Source organism: Tenrec ecaudatus, chromosome 1 (assembly GCF_050624435.1).
Source record: "Tenrec ecaudatus isolate mTenEca1 chromosome 1, mTenEca1.hap1, whole genome shotgun sequence".
In the NCBI taxonomy this organism is placed as follows: Eukaryota; Metazoa; Chordata; class Mammalia; order Afrosoricida; family Tenrecidae; genus Tenrec; species Tenrec ecaudatus.
The window spans coordinates 307,943,983-307,956,832 of NC_134530.1; the positions used below are offsets into that span (position 1 = coordinate 307,943,983).

A 12,850-nucleotide genomic window follows, 5' to 3' on the forward strand; every position below is an offset into this window, starting at 1 on the left:
CATGGGAGTGGAGTTGACTGTTGGTGTTACTGGGAAAACTATGAACGTTGTTTGACTCTAACAGTAGGAGGTCCAAACTTTAAACAAAACAAACCTTTAAACACACATGAAAAAAAAAAGCCACAACTGTTATCCCCAATAGAAATTTCTACAGGGGAAATTTTTCAAGGCATTACCAACACAAAAGGGCATAGAAAAAATATGCATAGTATGAAGCAAGAGAAGAACTAAAGCATTGTCCTTTGTGAAAGAAAAGAATGATTCCTGTACCAAAAAGAGAGCGAGTATAGTTCATGAGCTGACGAAATAGAAGAATTACTACTAAGCTTGCCACCCACCAACACTAATGTTCCTCTGCTAATAATCCGTTCTAAACTGACATCAAGTCAGTGCTTACTCATATTGGAATCTACTACCCCTGGGGGTTCATGAGACTAACTACATCAGAGTGTAGAAAGCCTCCTTTCTCTTCCACAGAGAGATTGGTGGTTTGGAATTGCTAACCTTGCAGTTAGCAGCTCAGCATATACCCAGTTGGACAATAATCAGTTCAGAGCATCATACGTCAATGTAAGAGTCCAACAAAAGAATGTCAGGGGTTGACAGAAATATGTAAACCTTACAATCATAGTAACTGAGGAATCAGCCCAAAAGTTAGTTAAGGATCTAGTGAACCTGAGCAACACAATTTACAAAATTGACTAATAACCTATATATAGAACTCAAAACCCTCAAAGAAAACAGTTAACATTATGTTCAAATGTACATTGAACATTTGCAAAGCCAAGTATATACTGGTGCTTTTATAAAGCTACAAAATGTTCACAAAGTAAAAATCAATTTAGAAATATTTTGATAGAATTAGAAAACAATAAAAATATATTTAGACACTTTGTTAGTGTTTGAAACTAAAAAAAACACTCCTAAATAATTAATGCGCCAAATGAAAAATCAAAGCATGAAGTAAGAAATAATTTAAGCAGAATAACAATGAAGACCAATCCCGCCCTCCCTCACTGCCATTGAGTCTGTGCCAACTCATAGCCACCCCATTGCACAGGGTAGAGCAGCTCCTGTGAGTTTCCCAAACTTTTCACTGGAGTAGAAAGTCTCTTCTTTTTCCTGAAACAATGAAGGTAAGACATATCAAAGTTTTGTCACTAAAATTATACGCAGAAAAAAAATTACCTTAAATTCATATTTAAGAAAATAATAAATGTCAAATATGAATAAATTAATCTTTCATTTAATTATGTTACTAAATAAATAAGTGAATATGAGTAAATATACCAGAAATTCAAAGTTTAAAAGTAGAAAGAATGAAATAATAAAACAATATCATTTATTAAAAGATAGAGGAAATATTCAATAGGAAATAATGATATAAAGGAAAAGCATCACTTCATCAATTCTTGCAGATTGCTAAAGGAAAAGACAAACAAAGAAAAGGGAAATAGAGAGAAATTCAAAGTAACAACGAGAAAAACCATCTACATGTCTTGTCAATATTATGAACAATTTTATGCCCATACATTTGAAAATGCAGGTGACTATTCAATATGTACATTGTAGTAATCCGTGATCACTACTGTAGAGTTAGACAAAGTGACACAATAAGAAAAATGTTTAGCGAAATCAAGATGGAATCCCCAAAATTTCCAGGTCAACCACAGGAAGGCAATAAAAGATACCCAGAAACACAAGACCCAGAAGAAAAAAGCAGAAAACAGTAAAGGGCCAGGTTTATGCTCTAATGTGTCAGTAATCACCATAAAGTTGATGAGTTTAAAAGAAAGCATGGTCCAACAATATGATGTTTACTAGAAACTCGCTTAAAAGTTAATAATCTAGCAAGTTAAACATGAAAGAGTGAAAAAAGCCATAGCGTGCAACTATTATGAGCATGTAATACAATAATTGATTTCAATTTAAAGAGAATGACCAAGGATCAAGAAGGAATTTGTATGGTAACAAAATAATCCAATCACCTGGGAAACATAATAATCCTAAATGCAGCAAAGAGTAAGCCCTCAAAACACACAAAGCAAAAGCTGATAGAACTAAAATGAGAAATCTTCAAATTCACCATTATTGCTTGAGTCTCAATACTCATGTCTCAATGACTGTAAGAGCTGATGTTCCACAGAAATTCTCTAAGGATATAGCTCTGAACATCATAAATGGGAGCGCATTAAAAAATCCATGAAAAATAATTAAAGGCTAATTGAACTATTTTATAAGTTTTTTGAAGCACAGTCATATATAAGGAAAGTCAAAATGTATTGCTATAAAATCACAGATACCTTTATTAGATAAAACTATCAAAATAGGAACTTGTTTCTCAACATATCCCCCATCTAGGTCTTTGCATTTCTGAAGAAGTTATTCCCATTTCTGAAATTTTTTGGAAGAATTCTGTGTTCTCCATTTACGCCACATCCAAATTACAGTTTGGCCATCCTCGGGCAACTCAAAATGTGTCCCTTTTAAATTCCTTTGGCTTAGGGAACCAAAAAGGAGTCCACGGGAGGATGATGAGGATTATAGCATGTATGCAGGAAGGTTTCCCAGTCAAAGTCTAGCAGGGTGAGTGGTCCTTGATGTCCACAAAGGATGGGTAGGCACATAGTCCTGAGTGGGGGAAGGGCTCAGCACTTTGCTAGTTTTTTTCTCACCGGTATAGCTTTCCATTTTCTCTAGCATTCTTTATAACCTGCCTCATGGTTGTCCTGTGTCCTTTGGGGAAATCTACAATATAATCCTTTTGGAAGTTCACAAACACCATCGCCATAAACAACACTCTAAGCGTGACCTCTCTGCCTTGAGTTTAAAAGCTTCTGTTTCATTGGACATTTTAATTTTTTTTTTTATCAAGCCTTCTAATGAGACTAAGAAGTCTACTGAGAGAATTGGTCTGAAATCATATATTCATTATAGCGACATTTTTAAACATGCTTAGTCTGGACTAAACCCATGCTTGTCCGAGAACCAAAGTGGTAGTATTTTTTACTTCTCCTTGTAGGTCACTTAGACAGCAGTCACCAGTAAAACCATAGAACAAACCCACTCACTTTAATGAATTGAAACCACACACAGTAGGTTATCTAATCATAATAGAATGAAACTCTATATCAAATCGATTAGAAACTAGAGGCAAATCCTGCGAGTGGTGTGTGTGCATGTAATGCGTACTTTTGGATGAAAATGAAAGGGCAATGTCTCAAAAGAGGGAGGATGCAGTGAAAGCAGCGATATGAGGAAATGCAAGACACTAGTGCGCACACACCACTGAGCCATGGTGGCATAGTGAACCATGCACCGAGCTGCTAGCTCAGTCATTTGAACCACAAGATCCATAGGGCTGCTATGACGGGGACACAATCCAGGGGCAGTGGGTTTGTGTTGAATGATTACATTAAAATAAGAAACAATCTCAACATAATAATACAGATTCCTCTCTCAGGAAGTTAAGAAAAGGATTGAAAAAAAAAAACCAAGAACGTTGAATGTGCAAATGTTCTTTAAACAATTGATGTATGGATGGATTGTGATAAGAGTTGCATGAGCCCCTAATAAAATGATTAGCAAAAAAAAGTTGAAGGGAGAAAACAATGAAACCAAAGACGTAAATTAGTGGAACAAAACCCAGAAGTCATTATTAGGCTCACACAAATATGCTTAATTGATTTTTGACAAATGTCCAAAAGCAATTTAATAGAGAAAAGATTTTATTTTTAACAAATAGTAGTAGATGAATTGGACATTTTTATTCAAAAGTAAATTAATAAGTAAACCAACCTTTATCTAAGCCTCATATCTTATTTGTTAAATGGAGCAAGAACATTAATGTATAGCATAAAACAGAAAATTATAAAAAGAAGAAAATCATCAGGACTTAGGGTAGTTCAAATGTTCTTAGATTTGATACCTAAAGCACAATCCTTTAAACAAAGAATAATGATTGCATCTCAGCATAATAAAAATGCTTTTGCTCTGCAAAATTCCTTGTGAAGAAAGTTAAAAGATAAGCTATAGATTAGTAAAAAAATTTTTCATGTCATGTGACAAGGGACTAATATCTAGAATATAAAAAAGAACTCTAAAAAATTCTCTTAGAAAATGATAATGTGACACCAGAAGATATTTCACAGAAAAGAATATATCCATTGGCAAATAGCACATGGAAAGAGACTTAACATTATTATTTTTCAGGGTAATGAAAATTACAGCCACAATAAAGTATCACAAACATTTATCAGAATGGTCAAAATAAATTATAGAACAGCACTGCAGTGAAGTAGAAAGCGAACATAGGAATTGTTGATGATTTCAATGTTTCCCATTAATATGGAAAGCAAGTTTTTAGTAGCTATTAAAATTGAAGTTATTTAAACATATGGTTTGAATTATGTGCAGATATACTTCCACGTCTATTTATCATCCCATTTGTTTCATGATAGTAAAATATTAGAAGGAATCTAAATATCAGAAGTAGAAGACTAGAAAAATTGTATCTGTGAACTGGAATAATGTGCAGCTTTTATATACACCTGTAAACACTGAGAGAAGTGCACAAATTTTTTTTTCCGTATTTCACTGTGCAACCTGCTTCAATGCCTTAAGCCCAACAGATAAAGGCAGGAAAAAGTTCAGGGTGACCATGTGCTTTGGCATGGGACTCTCTGAGAGGCTCATGGGATCGGACCTGCCACAAATCCAAACTCATGCACGAAGTGTACAAATTATATGGATTATATGGGAAGATAGATGATAGTGCAATAGGTAGATATAAAAAATTGAACATTTTTACATGAAAAAATTGTAGCTACTCTGCATGTTTGCTGCATTGACTAACATTGAAATTCCCTGTTTACTGTTTACCTATTATAAAACTACTCTCATTAAGTCTTACTTATCATTTTTAAACATTTAGTTCTATAATTCGTCTACACAGCCCCCTGAATACAATGCTGTGCTCATAAAGGACATTTACAAGTTTGCCAGCGTGCACAGCAACGTGAGAAGCAAGCAGTGTGTATTTGTAGATTAAGCAAATGGTTTTCAGTGTTAAAGATTCAATTGTTTCAGCAATTCATTTTGGATTGGGCTGTGCTCCGTGACCTTAATGATTTTCAATGATTAATCAGCATTAGTGGACAGTATTTAGAATTTAAGTAAGACTTAAAAGTTATGATTGATGAAGGAAAATAGTTGCATGAATATGGATATAGGCGAGATATTCCTTTGAATTCGCGATGTTGGAGAAAATAAAATTAATTTTGTTAGACAGAAACATAATTAAAAAAACACTTTAACTGAAGCATACATCAAAAATTAAGGGTGCCTGCATGTGAAACTGCATAAGTAAATATTTTCACTACAGTTCTGATATTTTTCTTCTTCTTCTACCTGGATACTGGAGCTGTGTCTCTTCCAGTAAGGGCAACACAATTGCAAAGTCATGTGAGTTTCTAACACTAGATGTAATCCAACATCCTATCTACTACTCAAAGTAGAGTCTACTCTTTTTACGCATGTTAATTTTGACATACATTAAAAGGTTATTCAATGGTACACCCTTTCACCTTTACCTACTTTTTGTAACTTCTTTTCTTTCAAACACACATATGGACATAATCAAAGACACACATAGTCATACATCGAGTTACCACACACATCTTGTCTTGACCACACAGAGAGCCTACCCTGGAGAAAACAACAACAACAACAAATAAAACTATTGTTAGAAAAATAGTTAGTGAATTCCAATTCTTCCAGCTACAGATTTGTGGCTTTAGCCCGCTTGGGTTTCCAACCTACAATTTCCAGAGCCGGAATTTAAAGCTGTTGTTTTCCACGTATTCCCTGTACTAATTTGCCTTAAATTTCTTTGTCCATACTGACCGTGGAATGAATATAAAATTTGGTTCAGAAAGGATATATGAAAAACAGGAACTTGGTATATTTGTTGTCTCCTTAAATATCATAGAGAGTGCCTGTTGACCAAATCTTTTAATTTAGCATTTATTACAGACAGCAGATATCACATTTTATTCTGGACAGACAGGAAAAAATAATAGACGCTTAATCCTCTGTCAACTTCCTTTACTGGCATCCTGGGCATTTATGTCTTGGGATCTTCTCTCCAAGGCCCTATTCACTCCACATCGCTCTTCCCAGAAGCCTAATTTATTTCCCTTCTTAGGTGTGTTTATGTGGCATGATATTTATATTTTAAAATAATAATCTTTGATAACAGCTTTTGAGAACAAAAGAATTAAGAAAATACAAAAGAAGAAGAAGATACAGCTCCTATTCTTGGGACGCCTACCATCTAGAAAAATACAAATGATTTCATCATGCAAAGCAATTAAATGCAATCCACAACTAATTATCACTCCATTGTACACCCTCCGGAAAATGAATGATTTGGTCAAGTAAATGGTCAGACACTGAAGACTGCACAGTGAAGATGAACGAGGTTAACTTATATGGAAGGACTCAGTGTTTATGCAGTCTCTAAAATTCTGAGAAGCAGCTTTATGGAGCCTGTCAAAATAATGCAAGGATTCTGTTACTTACACTATTATAGTAAATATTTTTCTTAATGCAAACAGAGAAAGGATTTCATCCCTGAGCTCTCTTTCAAATCACTAAAACCCAGGAAAAACTTACTTTATTATTTAATAGCAATGTTACCCAAAGTTTTACTTCAAACCTATCCTTGATATTCAGGATATTAGTTTGGAGAGAGAGAGAGAGAGAGAGAGAGAGAGAGAGAGAGAGAGAGAGAGAGGGAGAGAGAGAGAGAATAGGACACAAGTTGGTTGCAAGATCGGACTCAAAAAAGGATAATCTTTTCCTTTGCTTTATTTGTATAATGAATGGGTTACAATGATGGAATTATTTTTCCTATGTTGAACTATTCTTACATATCTGGGAAGAATCCCACCTGGTCATGGTGGTTTTTATTCATTTATTTCTAATTTGGAGGTGTGTTTTTATATGAGGTATTGAATTCTAGAGTAGAATTTTTTTCAGAGTTTTTGCATATATGTTCATGGGGAATATTGGACTCTATTTTTCTTTTTTAATGGTAGTTTGGCTGCCTTTGGTATTGGGGTAATGCTTTCTTCATAAAATTAATTCAGGAGAATGTCATCCTTGCTAATATTCTGGAACAGATTAGGTAGAATTGGTGTAATTCTTCTCTTAACATTTGGTAGAAGCTGTAAGAGACCCCAATAAAATGATTTAGGTGTGAGTGTGTGTGTGTGTGTGTGTGTGTTTAAAGTCATCTGGGAAGGGCCTGTGTTCCTGTTGTTGTTCAGATTATTTTTTTATATCTTAATCAATTTCTTCTTTTGTTACTTGTCCATTATCATTTTCTACCTTAATCTTTATTAGTTTAGATAGGTGATATGTTTCAAGAAATTGTCCACTTCTTTTAAGACTTTTAAATTTTGACAGAGTTCTGTTCCCCATCGGGTTATGCTGTTCTCTTTTATGGCTGGTTCTATTGTGACATCACTCATTTCTTTTCTTATTTATGCTACTTGCAGCCTCTCTTTTCCCCATTATTAAATTTTCTAGTAGTTGAAAAAACATACCAATCTGTACAATCAAACGACCAATTTCTAGTCTTGCTCTTCTTTCTATTGTTTTTGTTTCTTTTATTTCTGCTTTAACTGTATTTCTTTCCTTCTGCAGACAGTAAATATTTTTTTTGTCTGCTGATCTTTTTCTAATTGTTGTAGTGGTTGGGTTTAGATGTTTGTGTTGGTTTTTCTTTTGTTTGGGATGTGTGTTTTTATGACTATAAACTGACTTCTTGGCACTACTTTTGCTGGAAAATAAAATGCCATGTGTCCCAGAAATCCCACAACTTAAAGAAATAAGAGCCAAGACCTGGACAAGGACATACACATCCATGCTCATTGAAGCAAAGAGCTAGATGTAAGCTAAGTGCATGTCAACAGATGAACAAATTAACACACTTTGGTGCATACACACACTGCAATACTGTGCAGCATTAAAGAATAATGAAGAATCCACAAAACAGCACACAACCTAGAAGAACACAACACACAAAGGATGTTATACTGGCATTATCCTCTTGAGGACAGAACAGAATTGATCCCTGGGTTATCTGTCTAAAAATCTTTACAGGAAAAGGCCATCTTTCTCCTGTGCAGCAGCTGGTGCATTTGCAACACCAACCTGGTGGTTAGCTGCCCAGTGTTCAGTCCATCGTGTCCCCTCTGTGCTGCCTAACTACACAGTAACCCTTTGTCACGAGTCAATTATGGCTCACAGTGGGCCTATGTAGGGTTTCCAAGATTCCAGGTGCCCAAGCACCACTGCTGACCCACTTTGAAAAGGAGCATAATAGAGGGTCCTGCAAAAACAACAACAGGGAGATGTTGGGTTTTATTCCAGTGAAAATAATTCACACCATGCTCTGTTTATCTAGTGAGAAATCTGGCATACACTCATATCCTCAGTCCTGGAGTAAACTCATTCCAACTTACCCTGTCATGATTTCTGTATTTCTGGAGGAGTCTCTACTCATCAGGGTAAAATGTGGGGTTTAGCAATTTTGATATAATTTTGTCTGAAATGAAAATGAACTGATCATTATATGGAAATGGAATGAGAACATATCAAGAGAAACATTATTTGGCCAGTTTCAATGGGAAAAAATGTGTTGACTGTATATGAAAATGAGGATTCTGCATTCTTGAGAGAAAATGTTCTTATGACTTTGAAAATGTGTTAAATGGAAGAAGGGAGGTGACAAATTGTACAAGGAAAAGACAGCTCTTTGGCAATGGGCTAGTGAGATCCAGAGTTGGCCCATTGCAAATAAAGACGATCTACTCAGTGACCGAGGAGGGGAGAGGGAGCCCTAGAATGGATTGTGCTTGTGTAACTCATCTTGGAGGTGATTTAACCATGGGAGGGGGAATGATCCAAAAATGTGATGTGGGAATAACTGTTCAGTTTTCCTTGATATGATTGAATGACTGAACTCTTGAATTATATGATATGTAAATTACTTATCAATAATACTGTTGAAAGAAGAAAGAAAAAGAAGCACAAGGAAATTAATAGTTCATCATAGGACAAGAGCAAAAATTAAGAACATCAGATTAACTGAAGAGTATTATTGACAGGACTCTAATTTTTTTAAACTATAAAATACATGCACAATTTAGAGATAAGAATTTCATAAAGTCAATTATGTTCATAAATGTCACATTAGCTGCTTAAATTTTATTTAGAAATAATTCAAACATACAGAGATGTTTCAAGATTAAGAAGAGTACAAAGAATGCCCACACACCCTTTACCTAAATGATCTATCTTAACATTTATCCTGTAACTTTACCATAGAAATCTACTCTTAACGCTCAGATTTTAGTAGCAGTGTTCACAAACAGTAATCATATGATTTCAAAAGGTAGATAATTCTCTAATATTATTTCTCAAAACACAGAAAATAAGAGCTACATTTCAAGAGAATTGAAATTTGGAGGCTGTCACTTTTTGTCCCACAGTTTTCAAAGCATTTTTAATGTCCTTATTCCTCAAAGTGTAAATGATGGGGTTCAGCATTGGGGTGACCACACTGTATAGTACGGATATCAGCCGGTCTTTGGACAAGGAGTACGATGAGATGGGCCGCACATAGGTAAAGATGGAGCTTCCGTAGTAGAGAAGGACAATGACTAGGTGAGAAGCACAAGTAGAAAAGGCCTTTTTCCTCCCCTCTGATGACTGGATTTTCAAAATGGTGGCAATGATATACAAGTAGGAAAGGATAATCCCCAAGAAAGGAGCCCAGCCAATGAAGACCCCAATGACGAGTAGCACCAGCTCATTGACTGATGTGTCCCCACAAGACAAGATCAGCAAAGGGGGGATGTCACAGAAGAAATAGTTAATCTGGTTGTTGCCACAGAAGGGCAGGCGGAAGGTCAATACAGAGTGCACCACTGAGTTGAGGAAACCGCTAACCCAACAGCAGGCAGCTAACTGGCTATAGAGCATCTTGTTCATAATAACGGAATACCTTAAAGGCTTACAAATCGCTATGTAACGGTCATATGCCATTACTGCCAACAAGAGACACTCCACCCCCACAAAGAAAAGGAACGCAAAGAGTTGAGCCACACAGCCCCTGTAGGAGATGTGCTTTTTCTCCGATAGGAGATGCACCATCATCTGAGGAACGTTGGTGGTGGTGTAACAGATGTCCAGGAAGGCCAAGTTCCTCAGGAAAAAGTACATGGGAGTGTGAAGTCGGGGGTCAGCCAGAGTTACCAAAATAATGAAGATGTTTCCTCCGAGGGTACAGATGTAGATCACAAGGAATATGGTGAAGAGTAAAAATTGCAAGTCATTTAGGTTGGAGAATCCCATGATGATGAATTCGGACAGAACGGTTTGATTTTCTCCTGCCATGATGTTTCCTCTCGGAAGCTGAGAACGGTCCACTGTAAAGTATAGTATTCATGTGCTTTAGCAGTAATAATCTGCAAGACAAGAAAGAGCAGCTTTATAGATTAAAATAAATCATTGTCTACATTGGGATAAACACTAGGAGATATAGAACACAGGAGGACTGGTGGCTGGTGGTTAAAGCATTCTTCTGCAAATCAAAAGTTTGGTGGTTCAAACCCACCTGCCATTGAAGAGAGCTGTGGCCATCTGGCTCCGTGGAGATAATAGGCCTGGAACTGCTATAGGTTGTTCTACTCTGCCCTATAGAGTAGCCATGAGTCCGAATGGACTCGATGAAGTTGGGTTTGTTTGTTTTTAATTTGTTTGGTTTAATATAGGATCAATGACAGGTCGTTATGGTGCCCACCAATCATCACTTTGAAAGCCTTTCCATTAAACATTTTCTGTGGGATACACATCACAGAAAAATAGGAACTTGTAGGAGAAATATAAATGGTAAAGGCCCGACACTTAGCAGCAGACGGGCTATTTATGAAAACGGAGTGGCAGACCCCTTTCTCCACATCCCTTTGTGTCTCAAAAATGGCTGGTGAAAATTATCAACAAATATTTTTATAGAAATTGTTATGTTCTTTGTATCTTGCCTTGTGGTGCCTTCTTGCTCTCTCTTGCACCTTTGAGAATTGCTTTTTATATATTTAGAATAATAACAAGCTATTGACTAAAAGGGATGGGAAAGGAAGGGAGAGTGTGAAAAAATTAGATCATACTAGACTATGTGTTTGGAAAAGCTCACAAAATAAATGGTCGCTTGAAACAAATTCTTACATTAATGCCTCTTAGGTGTGGAAATAAAGATAGTATGGAATTTATCATTAAAAGTACTGCTGGTTGAAAAAATACCTAGGAATAGAATAATAAACATATTTTATGGATCAGGGTTGGTGATAAAAATATGACAAACACTTGGTCTCTTTTTACATTCAAGCAGACTATGCACAACCTGTCCTCTTCCTACGATATAGGATGGAAAATTGGTTTCATCTTGAATATCAATTCTGACAAAGTGTAGTGCCAACTTTAGTAAAGATTTAAAGGACATGTTCAAGACCACATGACTGGCTCAGATAAAATACTCTGAGTCACTATACACAGTTAATCATTTCCATCAAAAATAGACCACTTCCTTACGCTGGTAATGTAAGTCAGAGGCTGCAACAGAAATTCATTAAATTTAATGATGACATCTTTCTGTCTTAGTCCCATTGCTAGATAAACTTCCAAACCTTTCCCCCTGAAACACATCCATAGTTATACTTTTTTTTCTCTAGACATAGGATTATTCTAACTATTTTTTCCATTAAAAAAGATTATTCTATTGTTGATAAATTTCCTCCACTTCCTAAACCACTAGGATGCTCAGGTTCACTGCAGATTAACGATATGGGTACAGAGGGTTTCAGATCAAAACATTTAAAAAGAACTTCAATCAATAGGTATAATCTAGCATTATTGCTGAATAAGTTTTCCATTATTGTTTTATGGAAACTAGACTGTGTTCCTATTTATTTTATATACCCATTTATTTGATTTGTGTCTATTTTTTCTTTATCATTAAAAGTTGTGTTGCTGTTAGGCACCATCAAGTCAGTTCTGACACATGAGGACCCTAAAAACAGCAGAGCACAACACTGCCTGCATTCTCACAAGTGTTGCTGTGCTTGAGCTCATTGTGGCAGCCACTGTGTCAATCCGTCTTGCTGAGGGCCTTCCCTCTGCTTTGCCAAGACCGATGTCCACTTCCAGGGAGTCTTCTCTCCTGATGGACATGTCCAAAGTACATGAGATGAAGTGTTACCATTCTTGCCTCTAAGGAGAATTCTAGTTGTACTTTTTCCAAGAGGGATTTGTTTGTTCTTCTGTCAGTGCTTGGTACTTTCAACATTCTTTGCCAGTACATAATTCAAATGCATCGATTCTTCTGGGATTGTCCCTAATCAATGTCCAACTATCATATACACATGAGTCACTTGAAAAGACCATATCTCAAGTAAGGAACACGTTATTCCCCAAAGTAACATTTTAAATAGATCTTGTGCAGACTGATCTTTTGACTGCTCATTCCATGAGAATTGATTGTTGATCCAAGCCAGACAAAATTCTTGACAACTACAATCTTTTCTCCATTTGTCATGATGTTACCATGCGGTTCTGTTGTGAGGATTTGGGTCTTCTCCACATCGAGTTGTAATCCATACTGACAGCTGCAACTCTTGATCTTCATCAGCAAGTGCTTCAAGTCCTCCTCACTTTGGGCAAGAAAGGTTGTGTGATCTGTATATAGCAGATTGTTAATAAGCCTTCCTCTTATCTGGAAGCCACA

At 36.0% G+C, this 12,850-nt stretch overlaps 1 protein-coding gene and 1 non-coding gene across 2 annotated transcripts; both read right to left on the reverse strand.

Moving 5' to 3' along the window:
• Positions 1 to 4,594: 4,594 nt before the first annotated feature.
• On the reverse strand, positions 4,595 to 4,728 carry LOC142437749 (small nucleolar RNA SNORA42/SNORA80 family). The gene has a single exon (XR_012782273.1). It is a non-coding gene; the product is annotated as a small nucleolar RNA SNORA42/SNORA80 family (small nucleolar RNA).
• A 4,788-nt stretch (positions 4,729 to 9,516) lies between these two features.
• LOC142437565 (olfactory receptor 5V1-like) lies at positions 9,517 to 10,470 on the reverse strand. The gene has a single exon (XM_075540676.1). The coding sequence runs from the start codon at positions 10,465 to 10,467 to the stop codon at positions 9,517 to 9,519; it is 951 nt and encodes a 316-aa protein (XP_075396791.1). The 5' UTR covers positions 10,468 to 10,470.
• Between the last annotated feature and the right edge of the window lie 2,380 nt (positions 10,471 to 12,850).